At 44.2% G+C, this 17,420-nt stretch overlaps 1 protein-coding gene across 1 annotated transcript in view; it reads left to right on the top strand.

Moving 5' to 3' along the window:
• EIF4EBP1 (eukaryotic translation initiation factor 4E binding protein 1) overlaps window positions 1–17,137 on the top strand; it is a 234,344-nt gene extending 217,207 nt beyond the window's left edge. The window contains exon 3 of the mRNA XM_069617947.1: window positions 16,738–17,137. Within this exon, the coding sequence (XP_069474048.1) occupies window positions 16,738–16,769 (32 nt within the window). The 3' untranslated portion in view covers window positions 16,770–17,137. The remainder of the gene's footprint in view (window positions 1–16,737) is intronic.
• The last annotated feature ends 283 nt before the right edge of the window (window positions 17,138–17,420 follow it).

The following is a 17,420-nucleotide window of genomic DNA, read 5'->3' as shown; positions in this document are numbered from 1 at the left end:
CGCATAGGGCTGTGCCAACGTGGCCCATTCGATTCTAGGCTGCTTTCCTACCCAGAGGAATTCTAGCATTACTCCTCAAAGTCGCACATAAATGTCTGTAGAAGGGTCGGGATGTTTATGAATAGGTAAAGGAACTTGAGGTACTATCTTCATGACTGCCACGCGACCCATCAAGGAGAGCGGTAGGTCCCACCACCTCTGTACTCAGTCCATTAGGGCTCTGCTGTAATTGTTGTGGAAAAGCTTATCTGGGTCCCGCAATATTTCAATTCCCAGATACCTTGTATGTTCCCACTCCCATTTAAAACCAAAGTCATCCACAAAGGGTTGAGTACCTTCTATCGGGGGGCAGAAACTACAGATTTTCCTTGATTTATTTTTAGGCCTGAGATTTCTCCAGACCTAATTGCTTATCTCATCACTGAATTTAGATTATTCTGCGGTTCTTTTATAAACATTGGATTATCTACATAAAGCAAGATTAGTTTGTGCACATTTTATTGCACCCATCTGTGTTATGTGCTGCTCTCTTAACGGAGCCGCATGCGATTCCATAGCAAGGGCGAATAGTAAGCAGTCAAAGGGGCGGGGGGGGTGGCTGACAAGTCCCTCTCCCCAACTGCAGAGAGTTTGACAGCTGTCGTTTTACGGCTATCCTGGCCACTGGGTTGTTGTACAGAAGAGTCACTGCATCAATAAACATGGGACCCGTTTTGGGATTTGACATAAAATAAAATGAGACAAACCGTGGTGCAAAAGAAGGTCCCTTAATGAACCACGGGCGTGTGTGGTTTTTAATCTTGCAGGGCTGCAACAAAGACACAACAAGGTCAAAATCAACAGACCATTTATACAGGTTTCATACAATGGTCAGTAGATCTCACACGTAAGCAGTGTCTGGTTTTACCCATCCTGATCAGCTCGGGGTTAGCTTAACAATCACCAGTCCGTTCCTTTATTTGCACAACCTTGTCAGGAAGGAACCTTCATGAGATAGCTTTTCTTTAGACAACACTGCTGGGTTTGCGAAACCCAAGACCTTATTTCAACGTCCCCCACCCAACATGAACATCACATAACCCTTCATGCAAAATGGATGTCAATACAGAATGGCACCCAACTAATCAAAGTGGCGGCCAACTACATTACAAAAATTAAAAACTAGTCCCCTCATTCCAATTTCTTCCTTCAGACCCAGGTCCAATTCCGTGAGAACTAAAAATAAAAAGTTCAATTTGATGGAGTAGAAGGCCTTTTTGGCATCTAGAAGCACCGACGCTGCTGGAAAATGTTGGTCTAGACTCTAGAGCATCTAGCAGCGCAAGAAACGTCACAACCCAGATGTAGTGTTTCTTCCCGGGTTAAACCCAGATTGAATCTCGTGACCAAAACTTGCATGAGAGATAACAATCTAGTAGCCAGTAATTTTGCATAAAACTTACTATCCACATTGATAAGAGAACTTGGGCGATATGATGCACATTAGTCTGTTGGCTTCCCCTATTTATGACATAGCGATCGGTGCCTCCTTAAGGGTCGAAGGAAGCGTCCTCCTGGAAATAGAATCCAAATGCATCTGCAGCAAGTAGGGAGCCAGTATCTGAACGTAGGTCATAATAAATTGTCAATATGCCATCTGCCCCAGGGGCATTTTGATCATTGAAGATCCCTTGCCACTCCTATTATTTCTTCCAGTGTAATTTACTGGCAATGGGCATAGCAGTGCTCTTGAGATAACCAGTATAACTCCACACACTCCAGGTGTCGATGAATTAACACTTCGAATTGAGTACTTTTAGAAGCAGACAAATCGCTATAAAATTAGCAAAATGCTTCTGCAATTTCAAAAGTCTTTTATGTTCCCCATACAACCCTTAATGAGGTCAAGCTGATGGTTTATTTTCAAAAGCAAGCATCCTTGACAGTAAGGCTTCCAGTTTATGGTCTTCACCATATTGGCTTATGATATGCGACTGATTTCCGATATTTGGATTCCCGTAAGGCATTTGTGTGAAAATTATCCAATTCTCTACGGATATCAGCCAATATTTGACTGTTGGTTGCCTGGTAACAATTTTTCAGTTCCTTAAATTTGGATGCTGAGTAATCCAAGTATTTCCTGATTAGTTTTAGAATACTCGCCTCCTTAACCATAAACATCCCACAAATAGAACACTTAAAGGATTCCCACAAAACCCAGTCCGATTTTCTGATCCATCATTAATCTGAAAGAAAGAGATGATCTTGTCCTGTAATTCATGTTGGAATACTGCATCTTTTAAGGCTTCAGCTTTGAAGCGCCATGTCCCCTTCAAAAGGATTTGTTCTGGGAAAGGACCATTCTAGTGTAACTGGAGATTGATGTGATGGTGTCCTCTGGAGTATCTCACTATGCCCCAATGAAAGAGTTGTAGATCTGGAGATCAATGTAAGATCAATTTGTGAACCCAGGACCGCAAGTTATAATCCCTCTGTAGTGCGTGTTGTACCCGCCAAATATGCGCTAAATCATACATGCAGTGTATGTTGATAATGTACTGACTGGCTTTGGTTGGCTGAGTCGCGTTTGGGTTGGATCTATCCAGTACAGTGTTTAATGCTGCATTAACAGCTCCGCCCCAAACTACAGTGGAGTTATTACAGGCATTTAGTTCAAGAGCACCCATTTAAAAACTGGTATCATCTACATTGGGGGCATATGTGTTTATCATAGTGACTAGTGCATCCTCCAAAATCCCTGTCAACATCAGGGCCCTGCCTTCTTGGTCTTTTCTAACTTTCAGGAGTCAAATCGAAGGGAACCATGGATGAGAATTGCTACCCCTCTTGAGTAAACGGAGTACGAGGAATAGTACCTATGGTAACCCCATTGGTGGGCCCACTTGTTTTCTGTGGATGATGTGAGGTGTTTTTCCTGAATAAATGTAATATTAAAGTTGTGGCACTTCATTCATTTTGTCATTTGTTATAGCGCCTTTCACCATAATTATGGTCCCAGCGTGCTTTCGGTTGAACGCCTTTCGGAGTCCAAAAATGTGGGAGAATTTGGGAGAAGCTATTATGCTTGTGTGCATTTCAGCCATTGGGTGGCCAAGATTCTGTTAGTCATATATAAAATGTTAAGGGTCCAGCTCACACTTGTAACCAATGCCATGCGTTCATATGGGTCAACACTCCCCCAGACTGTACATGTTTTCCCATGTAACTTCCCCCGCCATTCAAACACTCAGAACAATAAATGGAACAAAACCTCCCATAACACAACCCCCACCCCCAACCTAGACAACCCCAAGTGGCCCGTATCACAAAATCCCTCTCAAAGCAGAACCATAATGAAGCGATTAACGCATGTGCCCATTCCACATCCAGCACCAGCCTAAACCGTATACTTAGTTCAGACATCAACTAGTGCAAACCCATACTATAGATTGCCCCTTACGTATTCCACTATCCAGTGCGATAAGATGTTAACCCAGCAATGACCGTACCCTGACTTGCCTGACAACGGTATTCCTGTCTTAAATTCTCATGTCAGCTTGTACACCTGGCTCATCTGTATCACCAACCCTTGCCATCGAACCACTTCCAGGCTGCGACTTCAAAAATGTTTCCACAAATGAACTGATGGCATCGGGTGACGTAAAAAAATGTATCTTGCCTTCATGTTGGATAACACAGTTTCACCAGGAACATCATAGAGTATCTAATATTTTTATCATGGAGCCTTTGCTTCACCCCTAATGCGGAGTAATCCAGAAAGATGTATAGCTGATCTGGATGTCAAATTGTAGCTCACCCTTCAATCTCGACAGCCAGAGTATGGTATCCCAGTCGCGTTAATTGAGGATGCGCGCAATCATTGTCATGGGTGGAGCCCCAGGCATTGGTCTTACTGTGGGTTCCCTATGTGCACATTCCACTACAAACAGCTGTGAAAAACATTCTCGGTCGAATAATGTTGGACGGGCTTGCTCTACGAATTCTTCCACACATCCAGTTGATTACATTTCCTGAATTCCCACCAGACGCATGTTGTTGCACTGGTACCTTCCATCTAGGTCCTCGATTTTGGCAGTTACTGCCTAAATGGTGGTTCTCAATTGTTAACCTGGAGGAGACTGTCGCTGACTCATACTCCAGACCCAAAACCTGATTTTCTGCTTCACCCCGTCTGGCCCTATTTTTGTCCACGCGCACCTGAAGCATATCCACCTTGCTTTTAAGCGCATCCAATTTAGTATCGATCTTGCTGTTACCAGCCTTAAGGTGTAATAAAAGTTCTTTCACTCCCATTCCGGTGTCATCTGTCGAGTTTACTATGTCCTCATCGCTTTCTGCAGTGATCGCAAGAGGACCTAGTTTTTTTTTTCCTTTTTCACAATTGCTCCCCCTTCAATGGAGAGCTTGTGCTGGTTTTTTTCTCCCTTGCCCATGTTTGTGATATCCCTTTTGATACTCCCGTAACCTTGCGCAGAGATTCAACAGATTATGTATGGTCTAGACCCTGCAATTCACTAGATGAATTACACTGATAGTTGTCAGCACCCCTAATGGACTTAGTTCCGTGGCGGTGCACTTGATGCAAGGCAGCTCAACGCGATGTCTATGCCTATGTGGGGCGCACAAGGCTGCTGTCACTCAGTCACAGTATTTCCTCTGCTGGTGGTCCCCACCAAAACAAGCAATCAGTTGGCCATTCTGTCACGGGTCAGTAGGATATCACTTACTGACAACACAGCCAGCAGATTACTGATGACACGTGAGTCCCTGATCCCGCTGCGATTTGTTTATGGGTTTTATTTATTTTTAGGTCTGCACGCTACCTGTGTCTGCTGTTATTTGGCCAGCCTCTGCACATAAGCCCACATCTTGCTGGGATTTCACCACCCAGCAAGGCTGCCTTCTGCCTGCAGTCCCTCTGAATGTATCCATGCACCCAACCTGTCCACAAAGCAGGTCGCACTGCTGGTCGCCTCCCAGAGTTTACTGTGACCAGTCTGCAGGGTCGCAACTCGCTTAGGCCCAGTGGAGAAGGATAAAGTGGCAGCAGTGTCTTCTGGCTCACCCAACTGGCGTAATGGTGGCCCCCACACCCCCTGTGGTGCGGGGTTGGGGGCTGCCCCCGCATGTCCTGGGAGGGGGGGCCCCTTTGGACAAAAAAAAAATCATTTTTTGTCACTCTGCCGTCATAAAGAAATTATTTCTTTTTGAAACCAGAGGGCCCTCCACCCAACCCTTGACACAGAAGCATCTAGGCTGGAGGCCTTCATATGTCATGGGTTGGGGGAGCTCTATGACTTCAAAAAGAAATAGTTTATTTTTGAAGTCACTCTGCCTTCATAAAGACATTATTTCCATTTTGGTTCCGTCCTTAATGGAAATAAATTCTTTATGAAGTCAGTGACTACAAAAAGAAATAAATAATTTCTTTTTGAAGTAATAGGGCTCCCCTCAACCCCATGACGTGTGATTGTATGGTGAAAGGGTGCAAAATTAAATGTATGGGTGGCTGGGTGTGCATGTCGAGTGTATGGCGAAAGGGCGCCCACTTAAAATGTATGGGTGGCTGGGTGTTTGTGTGTATGGTGAATTGTTTGTGTGCTTGTATTCAGGGGTGCAACAAAACCTACATTTCAGGGGGGTTGGGGCGCTACCCCTTGAGATGTTGGGGGAGGTGCTAACTTCACGGGCAGTGGGGGGGGCTTATTTGTGGGGCATCTAACTTCTTTATTTATTCTAATGAGACTATTCTGGTGCAGCTTCATTGTTACAAGCAGTTAATGCTCTCTCCTTTAAGTCTGAAAGTGGTTTCCTGTCCCCTCTCTACCTTTCCCTGGCATGCAAATACTAAACCCACATCAAGATTTCAATTGCCTAAAGAATTATGCATTTGAATGCAGGTACGAACAGTGAAATGCTTTACGTTAGTAATTGCTGGGCCTTTGTTAACAGGGAAACCCAGGTGTAACATCTGTGTCTGGTTCTGTCCTGCAACTGCCCTGTAGGTCAGCCAGGTCGAGTCAGCATAGTCCAAAATGTCAAGGGGTCTGGGGTAGATGGGGGGGGGGGGGGGTTGAAGCCCAGTCAGCTCAATGGTGTTGCACAATTACTTGTGTTTAATTCCTTGGTTACTTATTGGTAATGTTCATTCCTCATAGCCCTATTCTTCTCGTTTCAGTACTTGTGTATGAGGCACTTTGACTCCTACACAAGTACTGGAATGATATAGAGGGACATGGAGGTAATGCCTGGATTAGTTACCTGTAATCGTCATTACTCCTAGTCCCACTTTTCCTCATCCCAGTACAAGGAGCCTCATACATAAGCACCGGAACAAGAAACATGTACATGGAGGTAATTCTGGGTTGAGAAGCTGATTTTGGGGGTTTGGGCAGGGGGTGGGAGGGAGAGAGGATGTGGGGGGGTGGGGTGGGGCCGGGATTGTGCGATAAATCCTACTGGTCATTCATGTCCAGGGTAAGCAAGCATGATGTGGTATTAGTGGCTAGAGAGGCATTTTGGTGCTGCCAGTCTGGTCATTTCTTAGTTTGACTTGATTTTTTTAACTGGGCATCCCTGATGAAGCAGTTCTGCTAAGTGTAATTACCTGGCTAGACTGTCATTTGGGTGCTGCCAGTGTAGCTGGTTCTTACTGCAGCATTGTATATTTTTCTGGACATCTGTGATAAAATAACCATGATAAGGGTTATTGCTTCGACTGGCATTTGAGTGAAACCAGTCCAGGTATGTCTAAATGTGGCCTGGAATGCTTTACTGTAAGTTATTACGTGTCTAGACTGGTCTACGTTGTGCAGCCAGTTGGACATGTTTTCAATGTGGCATTTTTAACAGCAAAGCATTATATTAATTAAAACATTAATGTTCCAGTGCACTGTTGGTGACTGGCATGTATTGGATTTTTGGATTGGTGTTACCCTAAAAAACAATGGCAAACGCTCTGGCTTTTTAGCCAATTTTTCTAAGAGTGTATTGTATAATGCATTAAAACACATTTATATCTTTATCCTAGTGCAGTGTATGGCATACCCCTGCAGCAGCATGTTGGTGCGTATTGCGCAAGCATGGTAATCTAGGTCGGCCCAGACAGTGGTGCAACCCGTGATTTGTTGCCGAGTCGGGGGCGGGTGGCCCCTCATCATGGCTCGCAGGGGGGCCCCCAAATGTTGTATTACGCCACTGGCTCACCGTCGAGGCCCCCAATCACGTGGACTCTGCTTGGCCTTTCCACACCCTGTGAGTGTAGTTTTCTGTGCGGGAGCACTTTGATATCTGTCGAATTTAATCAGGATATTCTGCTGGTGTGCAGAGCTTAACTTGATCAGTCAGCGCTGGATCGGGCTCTTCAAACTCCCTTCCCCCTCCGCAGACCCCTGCTTTTTAACTAATCATGCTTCAACAGTGTCATAATTTCTGCATAGCACTGGCCTGCCGGAATGGAGGGGTGGGCGGTTACGGTGGTCCAGTGGTTTTTTGTAATTTTTTGTTTTGTTTGCTGGCTTAATTAAAAAGGCTAGAGAGTGCCTGCAAGAGAAGGTGGCGGCTGTGGTGGCAGGAGTGGGGAACCAAAGTAAATGGCCAAAACAGGGAGTAATATTAGGAGTGGGGGGATGGGCATTCATTTATGGTATTTTAGCAGATGACTAAGCTAATTTTCGTGTTTGTGGGATGTTTTCATGTAGTCAAATGAGTAACTCCATGTCGTCTGAACATGACTGAGGGTTTCTTTTGAATATCATTGTTTTCTGGTATGTTAATCCAGTTAAAATAAGAACACACACATAAACACCACATACATCACACAAGGTGTCGCTCCGTCCGATACTCCACCCAAAAACTCAGTGTATACCGATCTGAAGCCGCCAACAGCACATCACCTCTCCCATTCCACCCGACTAACCCTACCCATCCTCCTTGTTACAGATCCGCCAGAGTGCCGGCAGACCAACTCTGTTGGTGACGGTGCGCTATATAAATATCTTTAACATTAACTATAGCTCCCAGAATGCATTGATCTGTTACACAGAAGCTCAGGACTTGAAACCCGGTCTCGGGTGAAATGTCACCCTGCTAAATGATGCTCTTTACTGGGAGGCAAAAACTGTTTTGAGTCTCTATGAAAAAAGCATTATTTGTTGCTGCCCTTTTAGGTTTTAGCAAAGGGGTCGGGAGTTGGAAAATTGAAGTTTTGAAATTTTAGGGGGATTGCACTGAAGAGGAGTACTTTTTGTTTGGGTTTGTGCATTTTATTTACTGTGTAAAAATGTGTGCGCACAGGTAGAAAACAAACAGTTTTTACATGTCTAGTGAAAAGGATTTCTTTCTTGCTATTGTAAGCATTGGGATAACATACCAATTTACATTCATAATTTGCCTAGGGTTGCAATTGCATGTTCGAGTTACCATAATTTCATTGGTTTTGCCAGGATATGCCAACGTAAAACCTATTAGTTATTGTCATAATACAGGAACTTGCATCATTGTTAGGTGATCACACATATAGCCAGCTATTGCTATCCGACAACAGCAACTGGCACAATTGACTAGGTTTCAATATATTGGCATTTTACTTGCATCATATAATAATAATTCACTGTTTTATATTAGAGATTCATGCAGATGGACCACTTCTAAACTCTTTATTAATCAGTGTTATTACCCGCTGATAGTACTAGATTCATTGCCCTTGGAATAAAGGGCCCAGTTGGAGCAACCAAGATTTCACATTTTTCGCACCTGCTCTCTATGGCAGAGAAGAGGCACAGAGGACCCCAGCCAAGATTCTCTATTATTGGTAACGTAGTCGAGCAATCAAGGCCTAGCTTCTCAGGAGGTAATGCAGGCTGGTTCTTAAGTACATTGTAGTCCCCAAACCCCCACAAAGGAATGTCCACATGCTGTATTAGTTAAAGCAAATTTCTTTTATATAATTAAGTTCAAGGTTATGTACACAATCACAATAACTCATGTGTGCTTAGTAAATCTACAATGGCAAATATATACAGTTCTAAGTGGTACCACAATTATTATTAGATTTCATTAAAGTGCATCAACTGTACTCCGGTTAAATGTCACACAAATCACTTAATAAAGGTAACCAACAATCGATATAGGACGGAAAGCAGTTGGTTAGAACAATTGGCGGAATACTGGGCCACTACCACTAGGCACAGTTCTGTGGAGAATTGCCCCCCCCCCCCACCCCAACCTGGGCAACCTGTAAAATAAAGATATATCACAAGGCCAGTCCATATATTGTTCTATAAGTCTTATTTCCTTCTCTAAGTTTTCTACCACCCCTAATGTACCTGGAATAGCAGAGTTCGACGACGAGTCGTCGACGGATGCTTCTTGAGCGGCTCCCTTTAAAGCAGGAGCCACGGATCGTCGATCAATCTAAGAAAGTGAACTCTTCTTCGAGGCGGCAGCTTCGGTCCCAGCGGTGCTCGTCGACTACGGAGCGAAGACGTCCTGCAAGGAAGAGGCGTGTGGGGCACCTCAATGTCAATAGTTCCGGACCGCAAAGAGTTTGTGAAGAACTGTGGCCCATCAAGGGCGTCGAGGAGTCCGGCGTGTCTTTGGTCATTGGGTGGTGGGAAACCCACCGGCGGATGCTCCTCGGCGCGTCGACGGCCTGGCCTTCTCAGGTGGGATAAGGCGGGTGGTGGTGTGGACGAGCGCGCCCGTGAATCAAAAGTCTTAGGCAAAGGAGCATGCAGCTCCAGTCGTCGATGGCACGGTGTCAAGCGATCCCCTCTTCTGGGCAACACGGCTTCGACGGGCCTCCTGCGGATACACAAACCTGCAAACCCTGGTCGACGGCGGTGGACGGAGTGTCTGGTGCTCATCTTCGTTCTCCTCGGCAGTCCCCATCTCCGGTCGGCAGCCTGTCGAGGGTGTGACTTCCAGGGTGCTTCGGCGAAGGTTAGCAGTGCTCGATGGTCCCTCAGAGCACGGGAAGAGGGCGCCTAAGCAGGTCCTCTCTTGGATCAGTCTCGACGGATTTCGGTGAAGGGAGACAGCAGTCAACCTTCTTCTTCAGGCTCAGCTCCGAGATTAAACATCAGTTTCAACTTCAGCTTCTGAACAAATTGTAGCATTGAGAGGCCCCCAGATATACCAGTTGATCTCTCGTTCATTCATTCTGCTGGGTCACACTCAGGCAACCAATCACTCAGAAGGGCATTCAGCAATCAGTCAGCGAATCAGGCATGCAGTGCATTCAGGCCATTCTCCTCCCTCTCAGACACTCACAACAAAGAATGTGTATTGGGACAGGTACCCAGCCATTCAACACTACAAACTGCATTCATACCAGTTTCGGGCAGGGCTGTCTCAGTCATTGTGTCAAACACCAGAAACCAGACATCCACAACAAGAAATACATATTGGTCACACACTCCATTCACCCAGGTCCCACCCACAGGGTGTACCCACAACATAGTCACTGGGAAGACTCCAGCCAGTCCGGCCTGGACTTCACAACACCACCATATATGGAACTTCCAACCAACAGCCAGTCAGGGGGAAAGGACAGAGTCGGGGCTTCCCAGGCCTTTGGGAAAACAAGGTAACCGGCAATAGAAAGAAAGAGGCCACAGGGGCCATCTTATTTCCTATCGGGAATCAACTGATTCCAATGGCAGGACCTGGGTATCCCAAAATGGAGGATACTCGGAGCACCTGTCAAATTCAGCATGGAGCTGCCACCAGCCCATACGCTGCTCTCTGGGCCACACACAAGAGCCCAAAAACATACACTAGGGGCACAGGGTTGTACCCCCACCCATGGGTGACATAAGGGTATCCCATGGGTCTGTACACCAAACCAAAAACAGGAAGAGCTGCACTGCCAGGAGTCCCACATGGACTCCTGGGAAGAAAACAATACAGAGCACAAATGAAAAAGGACTACAGGACAAGGACATGGAGGCCCTGTCCCTCCAATGCATTTCCAGCATCACAAATGTACCATTCCCAGAGCCAGCATGTTGCGCGGGAGCTATCCATCCGGCAAGCAACTATTTTCCAGAAGTTGTTATATGCCAAAGAACTTGCAAATTAGTTAGCTGTTGCCATACCATGCGTACCCATGCCAGTTTCTAAATATTGCCATACTATGCTGAGGTACTCCAAATATATATCGGTTTTTCCCATCAAATATTCATGCACTCACACCATTTGGCAACCATTGTTCTACTTTCTGTAGGTATGCAGACCATATGACATGACTGATTCACTTCATAGCTTTTCTAATTCCTGATCTTGCCTTATAGTGCTTTGCAGTAGTTTTAAGTCATTAGTTATAACCTAACCTCATTTTTTATTTTATTTATTTATTTACATTTATAAAGCAGGCAGCAGCCCGTAGGCATCGTGGCGCTGTTACAGACAGTGTTGTTAATTGCATAAAACATACTTTGTTACAAGAGAACAAGAGAATACATAAAACCAGGGGCGTTGCTAAGGGGGCTATAGCCCCTGATCTTTTGGTTGTAGCCCCGGATAGAATCTCAGGAGCTACAGCCAAAAGACTAGCTAGCCCCCAGTCCCAACAGTTCCGACATCAGCGTAGCCCCAGGTCTTTTCCATACCTAGCAACTCCCCTGCATAAGACATACTTGACTACATGACAATCCATAAAACATACTTAGTGACATGGGGAAATCCAGGGGGGTGGGCGCAAGTGTGCATATGCTGTGTTCATTGAATAGTGTGATTTTTAGCATTTTGCGGAATGCTGAGCGAGAAGTCTCAGCTCTGAGTGCGCGCTGAGAGAGAAGTCTCAGCTCTGAGTGCGTTGTCTAAGGCATGCCAAAGTTTGGGTGCTGTGTGCGGGAAGCCAATGGCCCTTTTGATGGGTGGGATGTGCAGTAGATGGGCGTACAGGGTTCTTTTGGGCATGAAGAGGTATCTCTGGGTATAGTCTCTGGTAGGTATGGCGGGGCAGCGAGGCTTAAGCATTTATGCATCAAGGTGAGGGTCTTGAAGGTTATCCTTTCCTTTTACTGGGAGCCATTGAGCAGCTCGCCTAGCTTGCTTGATGTGGTCTCTTTTGGGGATATTGAGTGCTGCTCTGAGAGCGTTATTTTGGACTATTTGATGTCCATTTAGATTTTTTGCTGAGGTGCCTGCTAAGATAGTGTTGCAGTAATCTAGTTTGGCCCCAGTGGTGGCTCTAGCAATAGTGAGGCAGTTCTGGTCGAATAGGAAGGGTTTACTGCGTGTATTAGCTTTGTGATGTTGCAGGGGCGGAGGCTATGGCACTGATCTGTCGTGTTATGGACCGGATGGAATCTAAGAATACACCTAATGTCTTCACTGATGAGGAGACGGGGATAATGGAGTTGTCGACAGTGAAATTACAATATTGTTGGTCAAGTTTGGATAATATTTCCTTGTGGCCTATAACAATAATCTCAGTTGTGTCTCTGAGACACAACCCATTAGCTGCCATCCAGGCTTGGATGCTGGAGCATATCTGGAGGAGTGGTGCGGCGTCTTGGTCGAACGAGCCTGAGAGTGGGAGGAGTACCTGCGTATCATCAGCATAAATGGTATATGCCATGCCGAGGGAGTCCAGTTTGTCAAAGAGCGGTTTAGTAAACAGGTTGTATAAAGTGGGAGCTGTGTATGAGCCCTGGGGGACTCTGCAGTGGATGGTGGAAGGAACTGCATTGGCCTGGTCTAAGAAAACCTTAATGTAGCGGAGAACTGCCTTCTTTTTCAGCACTAACCAACTCTTATATTGGCTCTTATTTCATTTGGGAGCAACATTGTTGGAAAAATGGATAGCAGCAGATTAAAATCCATAAAATAATAAAATGTTACAAGACAATATGCACATATATTAAACCCTGAAAACCACATGATATATTTAAATAGCGCATGCACTTGGCCATTAAACACAATAAAAACAGTGTAACCACACTATATAAAGAAACATGTCAAAGGTGCCTCTTGGCCATACTTTCTCAAAAACCTTTGAAGGCAAAATTAACAATCACATTAGTTTATGCTTATAAAAACAGGCCATTGCTGGTTGTTCATGTCTAAAACTGGTGTCTGAGTATGCCCATGTGTAACCTTTTCTTAAGGTCACTTAAAGAGGACAGCATAAAACAAGATTTATTAGGTTTCTCTGCCTACTCACATGGGCAGCAGATATTTGCTCCTTTAGAGGGATTCTTTACCTACTTGCCGGTAACAGCCTTCACTGGAAGGTTGTTGAACCTAGCATGTGCAAGGAAGAATCTACAGGCCTCCTTTATTAAACATAAAGAGATATGCATCAGGGCCCCGCACAAGAGATATTTGACCGAGGCTATCACCCGAGTTTGCAAAAGCATAGTATTCTCTCGGTTAGCCTCCAAAAGATGTAAACATTAATGCTGGAATGATTACCTCATATGTAATACACATGATGTCCCTTTTCAGTGGTTTCAAAATGACTACCATTGACTACGTGGTACGCCTTTGAAGCGAAGCTAATGACAGCATGGATACTAAATCCTGTTATTGAAGGGAATTGGGGCACTTTTAGCAATTTATACCAAAAATTGGGAGCCCACGGGCAGTGATAATATATGAGAAATATACAGCACTCCACGTATAATGGGGTGTTTCTTTTTATTTACAGGAAAACTAAATATAGGAATATAGACACTTTATGAGCTATACGGAACCAAGACAATTGGAGAATAGAATTACATTAAAAGTAAGCCAGAGTAGTATTCTCCAATAGAAGAGTTCTATGTAAAAAAATATTCCGCAAATAAATGCTCCAGCAAAGTGTATTTTTAGATAATCTGCTCTTGGGAAAACTGTTTCATCCGATAACTTAAACAAATTAACCAAATGAGCACAAATTTACAATTGGGTAAGGCAACTCTAAATTTAGACAGAAGCAGTATGTAAGTAGATCTTTATTTGCTTTTTGATTTTCGTATGTCTTTTGATCTTCCCCTCCCTCTCTAACCCCTATTCTTTCTCTTTTATTTTTATTTTGAATACAAATTCACTTTTATGGCAATCTAATGAAATAGTTATTGATTGATAGGTGAGCCCCATATTTCTATCAATATTGCGATCTTAAATGGATAACATGTTTTATTAATATGACAATTTCTTAATACTAGCTTTGAAAAGACTGTTTAGGTTGAAACACATATACAAAATGTCTGGGAGCCTGTATACCAAGAACGAACACAGCCAAATTACCTGTTCTCTGGGTAGGTTCCGACTCCAATCGGGAGGGTCTACAACCACGCTCCTTTTCAATTTTGTAAAACCTGGGTCCCACACTTTAGGTTGAAACTCATGTTGGCTAGACAAAGATGGAGAACACAGTTTGGGTATTAGCTTGACTGAATGTAACCGTAACTATGTACTCTACAAAATGTCTGTATTTGAAATTAAGAACATTAGACGGGTACTGGGATTTATGTAGGGGACTGATGGCCGTGCGATAGAGAACTGATATTTTGCTGTTTAAAGCAGTGTTGCATAGATTGCTTATTACTTTTAAGTGCAAGTCAATCAAATGGTATTTAAATTGCAATTACGTGATTATTTTGGAGAAGGGAGCAATTACTGGTAGGAGTAGAGGATCAATGTGGGAAGAGGGGGGGGCGTAATGTGGTATTTCGCCCTTGGCGCAGCATTGCCTATACATTCCCCTGATGCTGGACTGCTTCTTTTGGGGTGGCTTCTGACTTGCTTGCATAGGGTTGGTCTTCTCTTCTAAAATTGCAGCAGCTCAGCTGAAAATATCGACTGAGTGACGGGCAACACCTTTCATCTCATTTTGTGTAACTGGTCCTTTTACCTGGTAGATCAAAGACTCTGTAGCCTATGCAAACTGTTCTCCATCCTCATCTGGTTTGAGGATGTCATTCAAACGTTGCCGTTCCTTGATGCAGCAAGTCTTTTGTACAGTGCTCTTGGTAGTCACTAGTAGGGCCCTCGAAAGCTGTGTTCCTCCTCAGACTCCTGTATGACGAAGGAATGGCTGAGGTTGTTACAATGATTAGACAGCACACATTTACTTGGCGGCAGGGGGACTATGGTAAGAGCCATATGCCTGCTTGTGTTGGCAGCTACACGTTAAAACAAAGGAAAAGTCCTGGGGGCCGGCAATAGTATTGTTCATCTTAATGTTTCCAAAATGCTGCTTCATGTCTCCAATCCAAAATCTGCAAGAATGGTCATACCTATAGCATATTTTACGTAGTTGTGGGGGCACCCTCTCCTATTTTATCTTCGCATGCAAACGCGTAAAGGAAAATGGCAGGATCGTACTAATTCCCATTGCTGCAGCTTGATCTAGCCATTTCAGATGTGCTGCTCGTTCATTGGTTGAACCATGTTGCCCCCGTTTTTGGAGAAATATGCTTTCCCAACAGCAAACTTTGGTTTGTGCCTGCATGTTAAAAGAACACTGCCCTTGGGTACGAGTATCTTGTGAAAGCTTTCCTACTACAAGGATCAGATGTATTAACGCTAAGGAAAGCTCAATTGTCACTGTCTTCAGTGTGGTCGTTTTTAGTAAAAGGGCGTGTTCTAGTTGAAGAAATTAAAGTTAAAGCTTCCTAATGGCAAACACTTTTTGTTCACTGTGATTCATAATTAATTTCTTTGTATTCTTAGAGTAAGGAGAGTTTGTCTAATGACCTTACCTGGTCTTGCACAAGATTCAGCATGAGAAGTCACCACGAATCACCACTTATCCTGTCCTACCTTGCCTTGTGTATTTATTTATTTTTAGATCGTCGGTCGAGACACTTGAAAAGCTGTATTTTCCTTTAGTTCCCTTCCTGCATCTAGATTGTCGGTGTCCAAACTGTTGTAAGAAGTTTGAACTAGAAATGGGATTGTGCTGATTATATTTTCTCCTTGTGTGATTTTGGGTTACAAGCTAGGTGTCTGGGTGGCCTGCAAAAATACTCTTTATTCTTGTATAGTTGACGGGAAAAGCATATTTAATAATGGCCATGTTTTCCTTTTACTTTGGGTGATTTTTTGGGATCTTCAAGAAATTAACATGATCATGTAAGTTTAAAACCCACTCGTACCTCCTCAAACAATACGCCTTGCCGTGTTTGATCTCCTCTTGTAGTGGCACAGGTGAGCTGTAAATGATGGAATGCTGCTGCTAGAATGGATCCACAGTAGACTTAAGAGGCCTTGCTTGTTGATGGTCAAGAACACAGGGCCAGATGTCCCACTAGGCCTTAAAAGTCTAGGGACATCTTGAGCACGTTAAAGGAATACAGAGAGTACAAGTAGGCGGGAACTGACGAATGGTGCTGTTTTTGCACCTCTAGAGAGCAGAGGACTGGAGCCAAGGCTCCTGCTCAGTTTGGCAAATTTAGTAGTCAGCGGATGAAGGTTTTGAGGGGTGGGGTTGCAGGTGGTCATTTTGTGGGCACTCGTACGGTGGAATTGGGGCCTGCTCAATAATGCTTTTAACGTTCTGATTGCCCTTGGTACATGGAGCAATAATAGTTTTATTGAACTTTTTGAGGTGGGTTCCAGGAGTTGGTAAGACAAATTATGCAAGTGTGTATATTCTCATTTATACAATTACTCCATCTAGCAGTACTCATCTTGGCATTCATATGTGACAACCTCTTATATTTAGCCATTTTTTTATTCATTCTGATTGAGGGCCCATGTCTTCATTGCCTAATCTCACCCATGTCCCATTTCTTGTTGCAGGGGAGGATTCTCAATTTGAGATGGACATCTGAAACCTGACCTGGTTGAGTGGGTTGTCCTATAAAGATCGGGCCTCTACCTGTGGATCCCGACACCACATACCAAGCTTTTTAGAGTTAGCCCATGCTTCTTATCGGAGTGACCTCTTAACCGAAAAGGGCAGCCTCAGCCATTCTTCTTACCAATGGAGAATACGCAATCCCCTGGCCGAAGCTGAAGGAATAATGATGGATTTGCAAGTGTGTACATAGAGGAGCGTGCCTGCCAGAGATGAGTTACGAGGATCTCTCGCAAAAAGTGTTTTTTATTTCACATTTCTAAATATTTGGTAATCAAGGTGTAATGAGACAATGACTGTAACATAAAGGGAGAAATAAAATTTGGATGTGATTCTTTGGGATTAACTGTGTCTTTTTGATTTCTGGAACAAGGTACGCTAATAGTGTTTTTTACTTTAAGTGCCTGTAGCTAATGCCACATTCTGCATGAGATTGCATGTGCTGAGTCCACAATTCATCAATTTCAAAGCTCCTGTTGCGCTCTGTTCTTTTCTCTTTGTGATTTCCAGAATGTATCGCTTCCTGCTTCTCCCCCAGTCTACCTATCTTTACCCTTCATCACTTTCCAGGGGGGCACTCCTTGAACGCCTAACCTCCCTCTGCACCCCATTTCCAGCATCTCTT

This window comes from Ambystoma mexicanum, chromosome 10 (genome assembly GCF_040938575.1).
Source record: "Ambystoma mexicanum isolate Mex_15411 chromosome 10, UKY_AmexF1_1, whole genome shotgun sequence".
Lineage (NCBI taxonomy): Eukaryota > Metazoa > Chordata > Amphibia > Caudata > Ambystomatidae > Ambystoma > Ambystoma mexicanum.
This window is presented reverse-complemented; position numbering and strand designations above follow the sequence as displayed.